The sequence below is a fragment of the Coregonus lavaretus genome (genome assembly GCF_964263955.1).
Source record: "Coregonus lavaretus genome assembly, chromosome: 34".
Classification (NCBI taxonomy): Eukaryota; Metazoa; Chordata; class Actinopteri; order Salmoniformes; family Salmonidae; genus Coregonus; species Coregonus lavaretus.
Genome location: NC_140021.1, coordinates 3,270,083 through 3,289,692, shown reverse-complemented (window position 1 = coordinate 3,289,692; position 19,610 = coordinate 3,270,083). Strand labels below are relative to the sequence as shown.

Genomic DNA, 19,610 nt, shown 5'->3' with positions numbered 1-19,610 from the left:
CGTCGTCATCGGTTTACTAGCCACTACCGCTCCATTTATCATCACTCCATTTGTCTTGTCTTGTCTTGTCAATCACACACACCTGGTACTCATTCCCTCATTAGTCTGTGTATAAGTGTTCCCCCTGCCCCCTTGTCCTTTGTGAGTGATTGTTCATTGTGAGCTACTCTTTCCTTGTATGTAGCCAAGGTGGATGTTTCGTTTTGACGCTTGCTGCGCTTTATTCATGTACACTGAATAAACTCTGGATTTCTGTGTTTTACCTCCTGCGCCTGACTCCGTCATTCACACCTCATCACAGTTGGGCATTGCTAGACAGCCATTTTTAAGTCTTGCCATAGATTTTCAAGCCGATTTAAGACAAAACTCTAATTAGGCCACTCAGGAATATTCAATGTCATCTTGGTTATTGTCGTGCTGAAAGCTGAATTTGTCTCCCAGTGTCTGTTGGAAAGACGACTGAACCAGGTTTTCCTCTAGGATTTTGCTTGTGCTTAGCTCAATTCCATTTCTTTTATCCTAAAAAAGTCCCTAGTCCTTGTCAATGACAAGCATACCCATAACATGATGCAGCCACCATCATGCTTGAAAATATGGTACTCAGTGATGTGTTGTGTTGGATTTGCCCCAAACATAACACTTTGTATCCAGGACATAAAGTTAATTTATTTGCCAAATTTTTGGGAGTTTTACTTTAGTGCCTTATTGCAAACAGGATGCATGTTTTGGAATATTTTCACTATGTCATTTAGGTTAGTATTGTGGAGTAACTACAATGTTGTTGATCCATCCTCAGTTTTCTCCTATCACAGCCATTAAACCGTGTAACTGTTTTAAAGTCACCATTGGCCTCATTGTAAAATCCCTGAGCGGTTTCCTTCCTCTCCGGCAACTGAGTTAAGAAGGACGCTTGTATCTTTGTAGTGACTGGGTGTATTGATACACCATCCAAAGTGTAATGAATAACTTTACCATGCTCAAAGGGATATTCAATGTCTGCTTTTTATTTTTTTATCTACCAATAGGTGCCCTTTTTTGCGAGGCATTGGAAAAGCCCCCTGGTCTTTGTGGAGCTGACTAGGTGAAAAATCTGTCGATGTGCCCTTGAGCAAGGCACTTAACCCTAATTGCTCCTGTAAGTCGCTCTGGAGAAGAGTGTCTGCTAAATGACTAAAAATGTAAATGTAATGTTGAATCTGTGTTTGAAATTCACTGCTCGACTGAGGGATCTTACATATAATTATATGTGTGGGGTAGAGAAAACACTATTATTATTGCACACAGAGTGAGTCCATGCAACTTATTATGTGACTTGTTAAGCACATTTTTACTCCTGAACTTATTTAGGCTTTCCATAACAAAGGGATTTAATACTTATTGACTCAAGACATTTCAGCTTTTCATTTTTAATTAATTTGTAAATTTACATTATGGGGTATTGTATGTAGGCCAGTGACACAAAATCTCAATTGAATACATTTTAAATTCAGGATGAAACAACAAAATGTGGAAAATTGGGCATCAACCCATCCTTAGCAGTGTTATAATAGGTGATTGGAAAGAAAAACCTTGCACTTTCAGTATAGCCAAATGAACCAAATTGTATCTACAAAAGCCAGTTGAGTGAGATACAATCGTCATTTTGTTATGTATCAAAAACCAGCTAAGGCATTTCAAACCAAAAGGATAAAGTACTATATGTTTTTTGAGAATCACAACGTTAGTAATGAAAACATGTAGAATAGAGATATGTGTCTTGATGTACAATTAGGTCCTGGGGGTATTCCGTATCACCCTCACCCCTCTGATCTACTGTGTTCTTCACCCCTCAGACTACCAGAAAGGTGATGAGGGGGAACAAGGTCAGACTACCAGAAAGGTGATGAGGGGGAACAAGGTCAGACTACCAAACAGGTGATGAGGGGGAACAAGGTCAGACTACCAAACAGGTGATGAGGGGGAACAAGGTCAGACTACCAAACAGGTGATGAGGGGGAACAAGGCCAGACTACCTCCATCTAAACACACATAACAACACACAGGGGACTGCTCTGGACTTGCAAATCTTTGCCCTGAACTAACGGAGCACTTTTCCACTCATATGCGTAGTGAGCAAAACATCAGACACAGAACACACGTACACAGACGATAACATAGAAATAAGTATGGCTGGGCGGTATCCCACATTTTACTATATACCGGTATTGATGCACAGACCGGTTTGGGTTTCTACTGTATTTGAATGGTTTGTTAAATGTGATACGCTGTGTGTAACGTCCATTTTTATAGTTTACACGCTACTTCAGTCATCCCTCTCAGCTCTCTCTCCATGCCGCTTTCCAGACCTAGCCCCGCCCCCTGTCACTCAAGGAGCGCATTTGTTGTTGCTTAACCAGGAACCGTGTTGTCATGTTTGCGGTTTTCCTGGGCTACTTTGAAAACGATGTCGCAGGTGAAAATGTATTGCTCGCGAGTTGCGGGTTTTTGGGCTACTTCTAAATTGCACCGCGGCCACCATGGCATTTATCTGAAAGAAATAATACACCAAAAATAAATAAAAATAAGTAGATTTCACTGTGACCTACTGCTGCTGACTATCAGGCGGTGTGCAGGCTGTTACTGAGTGAATGAGAGTGGGAGGGGTCACGTGAGAGTCACGGAGACAGAGCATCACACGCGCACGTCTTGACAACTTTTTACCAGTTGTAGGTAGGTAGACACCTATTTCCAAAAAACATATGAACGCGCTAAAACTGATATAATGGCGACAAAGCATTGGAAAACGACGTTGATTTTCCTTCTTAATTCGCTCAATAGCGTTATGGAAAAAGGGTTTATTGGATAATTGTGGCAACTCCTCTCTTGCTGCGCAAATATTCTTTGGGCTAGTTTACAGGCCTTATGGGAGGGTTTTGAGGGGTAATTTGTCTACAAATTTGAGCTGGACCTGGCAACCCTGACCACGAGACAATGCAGCACATGCAGAAATGTTGATGACAACTATGTTGTTTCCACTTTGCTTCTTAATATAAATCCACAAACGTTCTAGAATTACACTATTAGTTTGTGTGTGTTACATCTGCAAACAGCTATTTTGTATTTTCTTAGCAAGTTTGAGCTAAATCGTGTTAGCCGCTAATGCTAATCGCTAGTTAGCTGGCTAGCTAGCTAATACATGTATTGAGTCAGAGCAAACATAGCTAGCTAATACAGCCCGATACCAGTGCTGGTGTAGACCTAAATCAGCATGTTGTTTGTGCAACAGTATCTTCTAAATCAAAGAGGAATAGGTGAAGCATGAATATGTTGGCAATATCAAATATGGTGCACATAATCAAATACTAAGGAAGTCTTGAGGTTTTGCTCACCTGAGGTAGAGTATCTTATGATAAGCTGTAGACCACACTATTTACCAAGAGAGTTTTCATCTATATTTTTCAAAGCTGTCTATTTACCAACACAAACCAATGCTGGCATTAAGATTGCACTGAATGAGCTGTATAAGGCCATAAGTGAACAGGAAAACGCTCATCCAGAGGCAGGGCCCCCAGTGGCCGGGGACTTTAATGCAGGGAAACTTAAATCCGTTCTACCTCATTTCTACCAGCATGTTAAATGTGCAACCAGAGGAAAAAAAACTCTAGACCACCTTTACTCCACACACAGAGACGCATACAAAGCTCTCCCTCGCCCTCCATTTGGCAAATCTGACCATAACTCAATCCTACTGATTCCTGCTTATAAGCAAAAACTAAAGCAGGAAGCACCAGTGACTCGGTTAATGAAAAAGTGGTCAGATGACGCAGATGCTAAGCTACAAGACTGTTTTGCTAGCACAGACTGGAACATGTTCTAGGATTCTTCAGATAGCATTGAGGAGTACACCACATCAGTCACTGGCTTCATCTATAAGTGCATCGATGATATCGTCCCCACAGTGACCGTACGTACATACCCCAACCAGAAGCCATGGATTACAGGCAACATCCGCACTGAGCTAAAGGGTAGAGCTGCCGCTTTCAAGGAGCGGGACTCTAACCCAGACGATGATAAGAAATCCCGCTATGCCCTCCGACGAACCATCAAACAGGCAAAGAGTCAATACAGGACTAAGATTGAATCGTACTACACCGGCTCTGACGCTCGTCGGATGTGGCAGGGCTTGAAAACTATTACAGACTACAAAGGGAAGCACAGCCGCGAGCTGCCCAGTGACACAAGACTTCCAGACGAGCATGTATGAAGCATGTATGAGAGCACCAGCTGTTCCGGATGACTATGTGATCACGCTCTCTGTAGCCGATGTGAGTAAGACTTTTAAGCAGGTCAACATTCACAAGGCCGCAGGGCCAGACGGATTACCAGGACGTGTACTCCGAGCATGTGCTGACCATCTGGCAAGTGTCTTCACTGACATTTTCAACATGTCCCTGACTGAGTCTGTAATACCAACATGTTTCAAGCAGACCACCATAGTCCCCGTGCCCAAGGACACTAAGATAACCTGCCTAAATGACTACCGACCCGTAGCACTGACGTCTGTCTGTAGCCATGAAGTGCTTTGAAAGGCTGGTCATGGCTCACATCAACACCATTATCCCAGAAACCCTAGACCCACTTCAATTTGCATACCGCCCCAACAGATCCACAGATGATGCAATCTCTATTGCACTCCACACGGCCCTTTCCCACCTGGACAAGAGGAACACCTACGTGAGAATGCTATTCATTGACTACAGCTCAGCATTCAACACCATAGTGCCCTCAAAGCTCATCACTAAGCTAAGGATCCTGGGACTAAACACCTCCCTCTGCAACTGGATCCTGGACTTCCTGACGGGCCGCCCCCAGGTGGTAAGGGTAGGTAACAACACATCTGCCACACTGATCCTCAACACGGGGGCCCCTCAGGGGTGCGTGCTCAGTCCCCTCCTGTACTCCCTGTTCACCCATGACTGCAAGGCCAGGCACGACTCCAACACCATCATTAAGTTTGCCGACGACACAACAGTGGTAGGCCTGATCACCGACAACGATGAGACAGCCTATAGGGAGGAGGTCAGGTCCTCAGATCCTCAAAAAATTATACAGCTGCACCATTGAGAACATCCTGACTGGTTGCATCACCGCCTGGTATGGCAACTGCTCGGCCTCCAACCGCAAGGCACTACAGAGGGTAGTGCGTACGGCCCAGTACATCACTGGGGCCAAGCTTCCTGCCATCCAGGACCTCTATACTAGGCGGTGTCAGAGGAAGGCCCTCAAAATTGTCAAAGACTCCAGCCACCCTAGTCATAGACTGTTCTCCCTGCTACCGCATGGCAAGCGGTACCGGAGTTCCAAGTCTAGGTCCAAAAGACTTCACAACAGCTTCTACCTCCAAGCCATAAGACTCCTGAACAGCTAATCATGGCTACCCAGACTATTTTTCCTTTGGCCATATCGTGCAGCCTTACGTGGCAGTGTGGAAATGATCTCAAATGATTGCAGGAAATGCAGGAAATTATTTTAGGTTGAAGTTGAATTTAACAGTATAAAACAATTAGAATGGAGAAAGACCCATTGAAATAACTTAGAATGTATGTGTTGCCGCCATAAGATCACACATTACTCATAAAGCAAATTTAGAACTTTTATTATTCAAAAACATAAAATACCATCAAGTTTGAAGAATACCATGATATGATATTTTGGCCACATCTCCCAGCCCTAGATATAAGAATAAGTAGAAAGGGCTTCTCCATTCAAGTCAATGATGGCATGACTGGCAGCCATTTTGAGTGTACCCATGCCAGGAAGTAAAAACAGAAAGTGTACCCTTCAATCTGTACTGTGATTTGTTGAGTCAATTCAACTGACATTACAAAAAATACATTCCATCGCATGAGCCACATCAGTTAGCATCATTTCAATGAACATTCTACATTCCCATGGCAATTCAGCATCAGTTGATAGTACATTCCAAAATACCATGGAAATTATTGCATCATAATACCAGGCAGCCATTGCGAGTGTACCAATGAGTTTACCAGTCAATTGCCAGGGTTAGAGCTTCCAAGCCCGTTCTATTCATTCTTATTTCTATGGACGACACACACAGATGACATGCACTGATGACACACACATATGACACACACAGACTGCTGTTGGGCTCATCCCACCGCTCATCCCCAGAGAAATAGCATGCTGGGTGAGGGATGGGATGGGACACAGCGGCCCTGTCTCCTACAGGTCCTAAATAGCACCCTCAGTGACACAGCTCCACCCCGGCACACTGACAAAGAGGACAAATTACAGAGGGGCAACAGAGACAGCTGTGTCTGCCCCCAAAAACACACAAACGCAAATCAAGCTATTCATCTCAAAGAACAGAACGCAACTTTTAAAAGTCTGTTATTTCATCCCCCCATGTTGTGTTACCCTTGTAGATGGCTGCGATGGCTGATTCAAGGTGCCAGACCAAATAAAGCACTTTTTATTTTGGGGACATTTATCAAAAAATGTTTAATAGTCCGTTTACACACTCCATTGTTGCCCTATCTATCTCCACAGGTCAATAACGGGCTCACGTCTCATCACAATGAATCTCTGTCTGCACCGAGCCCATTGACGATGCGACAGATAGGACACGATGCGTGATGTGACGGTAAATCTCCCCGTCCGCTTCTTCATTAAATCCCAGTGGTTCCCGCTGAGCCTTCGCTTTAACGCCGCATGTCAACGATCTATTTATATACCCGGCAGCTCACCGTGGCGCCCGCATAAACATAAATATTTCACAAGCTACTCGGCGGACAATTTCTCCAAAGCGAATCGGAGGTGTCGCGACTGTCATAACTCTTCATTACAGAGGAACCCTGAGGCCAAAATATACAAATAAATACATGTGTGTCGTTTGGGAAGTAGGCATCTTATGGTGAAGGTTGGCTGTGAGTTATGCATCTAATTGGCTGTGAATGTGGCAGCTGTATCTTGAGGGGCATGACGGGGCGGCAGGTAGCTTAGTGGGTAAGAGCGTTGTGCCAGTAACCGAAAGGTCGCTGGTTCTAATCCCCGAGCTGACTAGGTGAAAAATCTGTCGATGTGCCCTTAAGCAAGGCACTTAACCCTAATTGCTCCTGTAAGTCGCTCTGGATAAGAGCGTCTGCTAAATGACTTAAATGTAAAATACTGATAAAAAACTGACTGCAATGTTTGTTTACCACTTGCTCCTGTGAGCGTCTTGTACTTCGTCTGATGTCAGTCGGCGCCACCGGATGAATGGATAGGTAAAGGGGATCCCTCGTCAGTTGTACAACTGAACGCATTCAACTGAAATGTGTCCTCCGCATTTAACCCAACACCTCTGAATCAGAGACGTGCGTAGGGCTGCCTTGCTCTGGGGCAGAACAACAGATTTTTACCTTGTCAGCTCGGGGATTCGAGCCAGCAACCTTTCGTTTACTGGCTCAATTGCACTAGAACTCCTGAGTGGCGCAGTGGTCTAAGGCACTGCATCGCAGTGCTAACTGTGTCACTAGAGATCCTGGTTCGAATCCAGGCTCTGTCGCAGCCGGCCGCGACCGGGAGACTCATGGGCGGCGCACAATTAACACAGCGTCGTCCAGGGTAGGGGAGGGAATGGCCGGCAGGGATGTAGCTCAGTTGATAGAGCATGGCGTTTGCAACGCCAGGGTTGTGGGTTTGATTCCCACGGGGGGCCAGTATAAAAAAAAAATGTATTCACTATCTGTAAGTCGCTCTGGATAAGAGCGTCTGCTAAATGACTAAAATGTAAACGGGAGAGGTGTTTAAACACATTTCCGGTATCTTCATTATGTACATGGAAGAAATATTGTGAAACTGCAGAGAGAGTCAAGAGTGCTGAAAGTTCTGTCCCTTATTGTATGATACTATTCTGACTGCAGTGCATTCTGGGCAAGTTGCCTGGGAGGGAGGGGTAGAGGGGGGGGTTAGAGGGGGCGCACAGGGTACTTACTAGTGGTGTGCGGGTCAGCTGTTTGTTCACCCGCACCCACCCGCAATTGCTAATAACCCATCTGCAACCGCCCAACTATATGTGATAAAGTGAAAATCTGAGGCCTGCACCCGACCCTAATCCACAAATATAGAAAATGCGCTGTAGGCTACAGTCAGAGACGGCGGAAATATTTTTTGACGATTTAGATATGTTTCTGCTTATAATTTCCGACATGTTGGTAGGCTATTTGTTAGTCAACTTGTCTATAATTAGATACATGCAGCTTCTCTTCTGTTATATGTTGACCTAGAAGACTAAATAAAGCCTTGCTCACCAGAATAATGTCATATTAAAATCGATAGAATGAATGCTTCAATGTAGCTGACATCAGTTAAGTTTTCTCTGTCATCTCTGCTTCTTTCGCGGAGCAAAATACGTTTAGGGACCTGGGAGAAAATGCAATAGCAAAACTAACAACTGGAAATATTTTCTGTGCAAAATGTCAGAATGACATCAGTATGACCCGTTATAAGCAAATAGAAAGCTGTGAAAATGTCCAGTTTCTGATAAGATTTAAGTTTGGCTTGTTTACATATTTTATGTGATTGAAATACTATCAGCTTTTATGGTGCTGATAAAGATAGCACCTCTACAGACGGTATCTAACTGCGCATTCACATTCTCTCAAGATGCTGAAAGAAATAAATCATATTTATCCACGTCTGTCCTCGAGTCAAAATTTAGCGTATCATTTTACTGCAAGAATTCTGCAAGAGTTAATATTAAGGCTATGTGAGAGGTTTTAGACCTACAGCAGTGTTGTAAAGTACTTAAGTAAAAAATACTTTAAAGTACTACTTAAGTAGTTTTTATGGGTATCTGTACTTTACTTTACTATTTATATTTTTGTCAACTTTTACTTCACTACATTTCTAAAGAAAATTCTGTATTTTTCCTCCATACATTTTCCCTGACACACAAAAGTACTCATAACATTTTGAATGCTTAGCAGGACAGGAAAATGGTCCAATTGACGCACTTATCAAGAGAACATCCCAGGTCATCCCTACTGCCTCTAATCTGACAGACTAGCTAAACACAATTGCTTCATTTGTAAATTATGTCTGAGTGTTGGAGTGTGCCCCTGGCTATCCATAAATAAAAACAAGAAAATGGTGCCGTCTGGTTTGCTTAATATAAGGAATTTGAAATGATTTATACTTTTACTTTTGATACTTAAGTATATTTTAGCAATTACGTTTACTTTTGACACTTAAGTATTAGACTTAAGTATTACACTTTTACTCAAGTAGTATTTTACTGTGTGACTTTCACTTTTAGTATGACAATTGGATACTTTTCCCACCACTGATCTACAGTCAGTGTCCATATTTCAGATTTCATTTAACCCATCTGCACAGTAGGCTACAGTTCCCTTGACGTGCCATAGGATTATTTGAAGTCCCCGTCTTATGACTGTTGAATTTCTATAGCGCCTCACAATCATCACACATAATCCTCTTTTACCACTTCACCAAATCTTTCCCAAACATGACTTTTCTGGCCCTCCCTTCTCTTTATCTTCAACTCTACATTTCATAGCTTTTCTCTTATTCAATTAAACTCCCACATTGTCCTTTTTGCCTCTGTGGATCAACATAAACTTGTGGATCGACGTAGTACTTTTCTGCCCATTCCCAAAGACATTTGGCGATTGGCATACAGGCTGTTTGGCGTGTGTAGGCCTACAGCAGGCTCCTAAGCTCAGGCTTACTCACTAATGCCAGACAGCCTGAAATAATGAAAGAACAACCTCAATGTAGCCTATAGATATAAATTGCACAAGAATGATACATTGATGGATTTTTTTAAAGGTATTGTTTTCTCTTTATTCACTCCCCCCTTCATCCACACAATATTGAATGACCTTAAACCCTCCCTCACCGCGGAGTCAACCCACGCATTACTAGTCCTCACCCCTCTCAGCTCTCTGGGTCTGAATATGGCAGCTTATGTACGCGACTCTGTGGGGGGGGTTCGGCTAACCTTCACTCAGCCCTCCCAGCCCTCGGAGAGAGCACACAGAACACCCCGGGAGACCCAGGGGATGCTAGCCAACATCTGGATTATTTGTTTAAAAGAAAATTACCAGGTAAATTGATTGAGAACACATTCTCATTTACAGCAACAACCTGGGGAATAATTACAGGGGAGAGGAAGGGGGATTAATGAGCCAATTGGAAGCTGGGGATGATTAGGTGGTCATGATGGTATGAGGGCCAGATTGGGAATTTAGCCAGGACACCGGGGTTAACACCCCTACTCTTGCGATAAGTGTCATAGGATCTTTAGTGACCACAGAGAGTCAGGACACCTGTTTAACGTTCCATCCGAAAGACGGCACCCTACAAAGGGCAATGTCCCCACTGGGGCATTGGGATATATTCCTACTGGCCCTGCAACACCACTTCCAGCAGCATCTGTACCTAAAACAATCTCTCTCTCAATACTATTCTGTATTCCAATTTCCTGTCCTAGTGTCCCCCACCTGCTGCTGTATATAGTATATATCTAGCCCGGCCTGGACATAGTCACAGCGACAGCACCTGCAACCCCTGACAGACTTATCACATTGATTTATCCTTGGATTCAGCCTCAAGCCACCTGTTTTCAGCCCTGCCTCGCAGAGTTTGTGTCACTGTGGTGCATTGCAACGCAAGACTTTCCTACAATCTATTTTAAAAAATTTACACAATCTATTTCCCACATTCTACGCACATAAAGACCACGTAGATTTCTGACTCACCTGTTGTGGCGGCCGTTGTGGAGGCAGAAGGGACACACAAATCGGCAGGACATGGAACGAGAGAAGTAGGTAATGACAATCAACATGTGATCCGATTTGAGTGTATATTCATTCAGACATGTTTTGGTTAGTGAGCGGTCATGCATTGCAGTGGATTGGACAAAACATCCACAGAGAACGGTTTAGAGGCTCCTCTCTGGAAGAAATGTTAGCTAAAGAAGAGACAGCAAGGAGGAAAACAATGTTAATTCAATAGAGAGAAGAAGAAGACATGAAGAAGTCATGGACCTCCAATACACTAGACTGTTAAAAGAGACACCTGGATGCAGCAGGAAGGAAGACAGAGAGAGAGAGTGAAAGGTTTGGTGATGAAAGAAATTGCCAGTGAAACTGGTGACACTGCATGTGGTGAGGTGTGTGGTGGTTAGTAGCACACCCTGGACCACACGGGGTTAATGAGAACACTCCAGCACTGCCCAGACACAGCAGTGCCTTGTGGGTAAGAGGAAACTCCCCAAAAAACCAAACCACGCCCCTCGGACAGATCTTTTTCAGGAAAGCCCGTGTGTTAGTCAGTCAGGCTGTCTAGACTGGGCTATTGGCTCGGTCCCAGCCCAGACGTAGAACCACATGCCCATGCAAGGTATTGGTCGACTCCTCTAATTCCCCTAGTGGAGAGCACATGCCACTGCAACAAACCTTCAGACATGGGGGCCACCACCACGGTGAGGGGCTCCGTGGGGTCGGCGAAGCTGGGGAAGAAGGGCTTGGCGGCGGGGTTCAGGCCGGACCCTGGGGAGGTGGGGCTTTTGGTGAGAGAGGGGGAGGAAGAGGAGCGGGACTTCTTGGGTATCTTCTGTGATGGGGATTTGGCCTCTTTGCCCCCGCTGGGGTAGAATTCAGGTATGGTTTTGGGGGAGTGGAGGGGGACTGGGCTGGGTGTGTCGAAGGCCAAGCCCACAGGTAGGGGGCGCCCTGGAGTGATGTCACTGAACTCAAAGGAGTCGTTGTTGTTGTTGCAGTGGGAGTCGAGGATGAGCCAGGAGCTGTCGGAGGGGGAGAAAGGGGGTGCGGTCGCTGTGAGCTCACTGGGCTTCTCCAATGGTGATAGGCCACAATCTGGTTGGTGTGTGGGGCTAAAACTCATGGCATCTTTCATATGGACATCCTGCATTGAGGTCTCATGATCAAACATCACTTTGACCCCTGACTCATGAACTGGGGAATCTAGGGAAAAAGTTGGGGAGAAGGCCTCTTTGTTATTGCCCAGGCTGGCGGTCTCTGTATCCATGAGCAGGTCTTGGTAGCTGGCGGTGAATGGGTCTCCAGGATGCGGGGCCATGGGGAAGGTGCCTTTGGGTGAAAAGTCTCCCTGACTGGTGGGCATGGAGACGGGGAGGGTGGGCAGGAGATCACAGCCCATGGCCGGTGGAGGGGAGGTGGGGGCCATGAGAGAGAGCAGATCCTGGGTGAGAGATGGAGGGAAGAGGCCCTCGTCTGGGTAGAAGTCCTCACTGGCAGGGATCAGCCCCATGTTACCTATGCTAGAGTAGGGGTTCTCCAGGGGCTGGGCGATGGGGGGCACTAGTTGGTCTAACACCCCCTCAGGGAGCTCGGCGGTAAACCCCCACTCTTCTGGAAGCTTCTTCCTGCTCTTGCCCCTCTTTCCCCTGCCTCCACGTCTCCCTGGCTCTTCCTGCTCCCAGCCCCCCTCCATCCTGTCCCTGTCCTTGCAGGGGGAGACCCTGTGGTGGCCCTCTGACAGGAGTGTGTTCTCAGCCTGAGCCTCCGGTTGGCCCCTGTCACACACCTCGTCTCGGGGCCTCCTCTTCTTCTTCTTCTTCTGCTGTTGTTTGCAGTCGTTTTTCTCGTTGCTCTCCCTCTCCTCTTCGGGGCTGGCCGCCAGGTGGCTGGCATGGCGACTGATCACTGTGGAGACGCTTGGGGTGAACGGCAGGTCGGTGGGAATGCAAGCCTCGTCTGGCCAGCCATCGCCCTGGGCACCTCGTGTGTGAAGAGGGAAGAGAGTTTAAAACACAAATATACACACTCTTTCACTCGCTCTCGCAATGCATTTCTCATCCAGACAAAAGCGTGAACTTCAAAGGCCTCAAAACCATGTTCAACAGTGCAGTCTAAGAACTGAGAGTAGTAACAGTCATAATGTGCAGCTGTAGACAGGTCCACTCAACGTAACTGAACTGGCTCTATACAGGGGCTGCAATTTGTCATTTGCCACTGAACACTCAAAATGCAACATGGGTATAAATCCCTCAGGCATTCTAATTGGCCCGTTGCCCCAGTACCCCTGTGTTAATGAATAGTCACAGGGAGGGATTGAATGGTAATACTGTGACTCAGTGTTACCCTAGGGACATGTTGGAGTACTGACTCAGTGTTACCCTAGGGACATGCTGGAGTACTGACTCAGTGTTACCCTAGGGACATGCTGGAGTACTGACTCAGTGTTACCCTAGGGACATGTTGGAGTACTGACTCAGTGTTACCCTAGGGACATGTTGGAGTACTGACTCAGTGTTACCCTAGGGACATGTTGGAGTACTGACTCAGTGTTACCCTAGGGACATGTTGGAGTACTGACTCAGTGTTACCCTAGGGACATGTTGGAGTACTGACTCAGTGTTACCCTAGGGACATGTTGGAGTACTGACTCAGTGTTACCCTAGGGACATGTTGGAGTACTGACTCAGTGTTACCCTAGGGACATGTTGGAGTACTGACTCAGTGTTACCCTAGGGACATGTTGGAGTACTGACTCAGTGTTACCCTAGGGACATGTTGGAGTACTGACTCAGTGTTACCCTAGGGACATGTTGGAGTACTGACTCAGTGTTACCCTAGGGACATGTTGGAGTACTGACTCAGTGTTACCCTAGGGACATGTTGGAGTACTGACTCAGTGTTACCCTAGGGACATGCTGGAGTACTGACTCAGTGTTACCCTAGGGACATGTTGGAGTACTGACTCAGTGTTACCCTAGGGACATGTTGGAGTACTGACTCAGTGTTACCCTAGGGACATGTTGGAGTACTGACTCAGTGTTACCCTAGGGACATGTTGGAGTACTGACTCAGTGTTACCCTAGGGACATGCTGGAGTACTGACTCAGTGTTACCCTAGGGACATGTTGGAGTACTGACTCAGTGTTACCCTAGGGACATGTTGGAGTACTGACTCAGTGTTACCCTAGGGACATGTTGGAGTACTGACTCAGTGTTACCCTAGGGACATGTTGGAGTACTGACTCAGTGTTACCCTAGGGACATGCTGGAGTACTGACTCAGTGTTACCCTAGGGACATGCTGGAGTACTGACTCAGTGTTACCCTAGGGACATGCTGGAGTACTGACTCAGTGTTACCCTAGGGACATGTTGGAGTACTGACTCAGTGTTACCCTAGGGACATGTTGGAGTACTGACTCAGTGTTACCCTAGGGACATGTTGGAGTACTGACTCAGTGTTACCCTAGGGACATGTTGGAGTACTGACTCAGTGTTACCCTAGGGACATGTTGGAGTACTGACTCAGTGTTACCCTAGGGACATGCTGGAGTACTGACTCAGTGTTACCCTAGGGACATGCTGGAGTACTGACTCAGTGTTACCCTAGGGACATGTTGGAGTACAGACTCAGTGTTACCCTAGGGACATGTTGGAGTACTGACTCAGTGTTACCCTAGGGACATGTTGGAGTACTGACTCAGTGTTACCCTAGGGACATGTTGGAGTACTGACTCAGTGTTACCCTAGGGACATGTTGGAGTACTGACTCAGTGTTACCCTAGGGACATGCTGGAGTACTGACTCAGTGTTACCCTAGGGACATGTTGGAGTACTGACTCAGTGTTACCCTAGGGACATGCTGGAGTACTGACTCAGTGTTACCCTAGGGACATGTTGGAGTACTGACTCAGTGTTACCCTAGGGACATGTTGGAGTACAGACTCAGTGTTACCCTAGGGACATGCTGGAGTACTGACTCAGTGTTACCCTAGGGACATGCTGGAGTACTGAATGGGATTTTAGGAGGAGGAGAAAGATGTGTTTACTTCATAGTGAGTGGGTGATTGAATGCAAGAAATATAAACATAAACACAGATATTGGTAAAGCGCACAGAAACAGGCACAGTACAACACAGTACAACACAGTACAACACAGTACAACACAGTACAACACAGGTACAACACACAGTACAACACAGTACAACACAGGTACAACACACAGTACAACACAGTACAACACAGTACAACACACAGTACAACACACAGTACAACACACAGTACAACACAGTACAACACAGTACAACACAGTACAACACACAGTACAACACAGTACAACACAGAGTACAACACAGTACAACACAGTACAACACACAGTACAACACACAGTACAACACAGTACAACACAGTACAACACAGTACAACACAGTACAACACACAGTACAACACACAGTACAACACAGTACAACACAGAGTACAACACAGTACAACACACAATACAACACAGTACAACACAGTACAACACAGTACAACACACAGTACAACACACAGTACAACACACAGTACAACACACATTACAACACAGTACAACACAGAGTACAACACAGTACAACACACAGTACAACACAGAGTACAACACAGTACAACACACAGTACAACACAGGTACAACACACAGTACAACACAGTACAACACACAGTACAACACAGTACAACACACAGTACAACACACAAACATAAACACAGCTATGATGCTATTATAGCAACAGGAAACACAAAATATCTTTCTACATTTCTAGAACAACATCATGCAGTAAATCAGAGGTGGAGTTTGATTTAAGCAATAAAGCCCGAGGGGGTGTGGTATATGGCCAATATACCACGACGCAATGCGGAGTGCCTGGATACAGCCCTTAGCCGTGGTATATTGGCCATAAATCACAAACCCAGAGGTGCCTTATTGCTATTATAAACTGGTTACCAACGTAATTAGAGCAGTAAAAATGTATATTTTGTCATACCCGTGGTATATGGTCTGATATACCACGGCTGTCAGCCAATCAGCATTCAGGGCTCGAATCACCCAGTTTATAAAGTACAGTATAGCCATCCATTAAGGTCAATCATATCTTGATTGATACAGGATTGTTTCTTTCCCTGGACTGTTTGAAATGATGAGGTAGCTAGTTAAATTCTAGAGCCCCGTGCCGCCAAGTTGCTCAGTAAAGCTGTGCTCGTTCTGAGTATAGAAGGAATGGAGGGATGGAGCAATGGAGGAGGAAGGGATTTAGAGGAAGTGATTACCCAGTAAGGCTGGACCAATTTGCCCCAGTTGTCTCTCTGGCCTTTGAATACTGGAATTCTAAACGGAGCATCTCTTTGTAGTGCACAATAAAGTTTCTCTCTTGAGAGTCATATTTTACATGAATCAACCAAACACACACAACAAGACTGACGTAATAATGTTAGAGCAGAGGCGAGAGACAATAAAGCAGCACTTAGAGCCGTTCCCCCAATGCACTGGAGAGCTGTTCCCCCAATGCACTGGAGAGCTGTTCCTGTGATGGTACAGCAACAGGAAGGTAGCCGTCGTGGGTCTCTCCAAGTACAGAACCAGAGTGTGGGTGTCGTACAGTATCACCACAGGTTGCAGATGACTGGCTCCATGACTAATGCAGCGGGAGGATGCCGTTTGGCATGTACTGGGAGTCACTGCAGCACTTCTGCTCCACTGGGTTCCCATCCCTTCCCCTCGCTAACTAGCATGCTAGGCTAACGGTAACATAGGGAAACATAAGGCACCTCACCATAACCATGACTAAGACGTAATACATTAATACTTAATGACTTGTTTTGTTTGCTAATTGTTGTGGTAGTTATTCTTCCCATGAGGTAGAGTGTCTCTGATTAGGGAGGGGTTTGCTGCATTGTTGAGTCATAACAGCCAGGACACTTTTTTTTCCCCTCACTACTAGCAAGAGAGTCTTTCAGGGGTAAACATGAACGCAATATGCATTCAGTTATCGTACAGATCAAATCAGTTTTGCCATATTGCGTTCTGAATGAATTATTCTCTACACAGGCAAGCTCTGGAGTCTGGAATCACTCCAGAGGCAGGATTGTGAACAGATGCCTGCAAAGTTTATCTTTCACCCTCAGGCTTTCAATCTGCTTGCAGCCTACAACTCTTTCACACAAACAGGCTAGTGGGACATGGTGCAGATCACTTCCTGTGCAGTAGAGTGACACTGGGTCTCAGCTGTGCTATAGCCATGTGACCCCTGGGGTATTAGGAGAATGCTGACTGACAAAACATGATGACATACAGTATTCTATACCATCGGAGGTCTACTGGGGGTGTAAGGTATTGCCAGCAGGGGTTTCACCCAGTGAGTGGAGTGAGATAACCACAGTTCTAGCTATAGCGCCCCTCAGTGGACAAGATAGGGCATTAGCAAAGAAGTTCCATTGGTGCGGATGCTCTAGTCTAGTCTACACAGGACTGGGAGATGAACCCCACAGGGGGTATGCCTGATGCCCTAAGCCCATAAGCCCTCAGCCAAAACCCAGAAGTCATCAACTGAACTGGGCATGAGGTATGGAGGAGGGGTAGGGGCTGGCTGCCGCTGGGTATACTGGCACTGGTATGATGAGACATTCAGATGGATAAGTGGGGTGAGGGGACGGGCCGGGCTGACAGATGGATAAGTGGGGTGAGGGGATGGGCCGGGCTGACAGATGGCATCGGCTAGTCAGGTTTCGTGGCACACCCTCTAGTGTGCATACTGACTTTTACAAATGCCATACATGCATGCCCAATAGGCAGACAGACAGAGATATATACAGACAGACAGACAGACAGACAGACAGACAGACAGACAGACAGACAGACAGACAGACAGACAGACAGACAGACAGACAGACAGACAGACAGACAGACAGACAGACAGACAGACAGACAGACAGACAGACAGACAGACAGACAGACAGAGAGAGACAGAGAGAGAAACAGACAGACATGCAGAGAGAGAGACAGACAGGCAGAGAGAGAGACAGACAGGCAGAGAGCGACATACAGACAGACAGACAGACATACAGACAGGCAGAGAGCGGCAGACAGACAGACAGACAGAGAGCAACAGACAGACAGACAGACAGACAGACAGACAGACAGACAGACAGACAGACATGCAGAGAGAGAGACAGACAGGCAGAGAGCGACATACAGACAGACAGACATACAGACAGGCAGACATACAGACAGGCAGAGAGCGACAGACAGACAGACAGACAGACAGACAGACAGACAGACAGACAGACAGACAGACAGACAGACAGACAGACAGACAGACAGAGAGACAGAGAGTGACAGAGAGAGAGACAGAGAGAGAGACAGACAGGCAGAGAGAGAGAGAGCGACAGAGAGAGAGACAGACAGACAGGCAGAGAGCGACAGACAGGCAGAGAGAGAGAGAGCGACAGAGAGAGAGACAGAGAGACAGAGAGAGAGAGACAGACAGGCAGAGAGAGAGAGAGCGACAGAGAGAGAGACAGAGAGACAGAGAGAGAGAGACAGACAGGCAGAGAGAGAGCGACAGACAGGCAGAGAGAGAGAGAGCGACAGAGAGAGAGACAGAGAGACAGAGAGAGAGAGACAGACAATCAGAGAGAGAGAGACAGACAGGCAGAGGGAGAGACAGACAGGCAGAGGGAGAGACAGACAGGCAGAGGGAGAGACAAACAGGCAGAGGGAGAGACAGACAGGCAGAGGGAGAGACAAACAGGCAGAGGGAGAGACAGACAGGCAGAGGGAGAGACAGACAGGCAGAGGGAGAGACAGACAGGCAGAGAGAGAGAGACAGACAGGCAGAGGGAGAGACAGACAGGCAGAGGGAGAGACAAACAGGCAGAGGGAGAGACAGACAGACAGAGAGACAGACAGGCAGAGAGCGACAGACAGGTGTACAGATAGAGAGACAGACAGGCAGAGGGAGAGACAGACAGGCAGAGGGAGAGACAGACAGGCAGAGGGAGAGACAAACAGACAGATAGACAGGCAGGCAGACAGACAGGCAGACATACTCAAAGACATACACATAGGCCCTAAGAGCTGGCTTAAGATGTTGGTAGGTACTGAGAGGTACGTAACCTGGAGAGGTACGTAACTTGGTACTGAGGTAGACACTGTTATTGATGTGTGTGTCTTAGTGTGTGTTTCCCTCTACCTGCAGACATGTCCTTGGGCTTCTGGTGCTCAGCGATGCTGGGAGGCCTCTCTGCCGATAGTGGAGTCATCCCCGTCCCCATGTCCATATTCACCCCCATGGCAGGCTGGGAGAAACCTGCCACACAGAGATGCAATCAGCATCTGTACTCACAAAGGGTCTCAGAGTAGCATGATCTAGGATCAGCCCCCCCCCTGATTCTAGATCAGCACTTCTAGTCTGAGACGCTTTGTGACTACAGGCCCAAAGCCGCTTTAAACTGATCCTGAGTCAGACAAATGTCACACAGACCAGGACCAATCAGAGCTCAGATCAACCTCTGAGAGACCAATGAATAGGTTGAACATTAGTCATTGTACAGGCAGACGGAACGAGACGTTATCAATCTGAAGAGCTCATTGAGGAAAGTTCGAAAGATGATTCATGTAGAACGAAGCCTTTCAGATGCTGTATCGAGGGACGGAGACATGTGAAAATGGGGCCCACTAAAATTGAGTTCTATTCATCAACAACGGCCCATTCTCCTGAATGAGGACTGCCTAGCAACACTTTCTGAGGCGAGTGCAGTCCGAAATGCCACAGACAGCGAGAAAGTGACA

At 46.4% G+C, this 19,610-nt stretch overlaps 1 protein-coding gene across 1 annotated transcript in view; it reads right to left on the bottom strand.

Moving 5' to 3' along the window:
- Positions 1-19,610, bottom strand: part of LOC311109308 (uncharacterized protein) — a 98,877-nt gene that overhangs the window by 50,503 nt on the left and 28,764 nt on the right. The window contains exons 4-5 of the mRNA XM_084152141.1: positions 19,012-19,128; positions 11,466-12,770 (exon numbers count right to left, since the gene is read on the bottom strand). Of these exons, the coding sequence (XP_084008267.1) occupies positions 11,466-12,770; positions 19,012-19,128 (1,422 nt within the window). The remainder of the gene's footprint in view (positions 1-11,465; positions 12,771-19,011; positions 19,129-19,610) is intronic.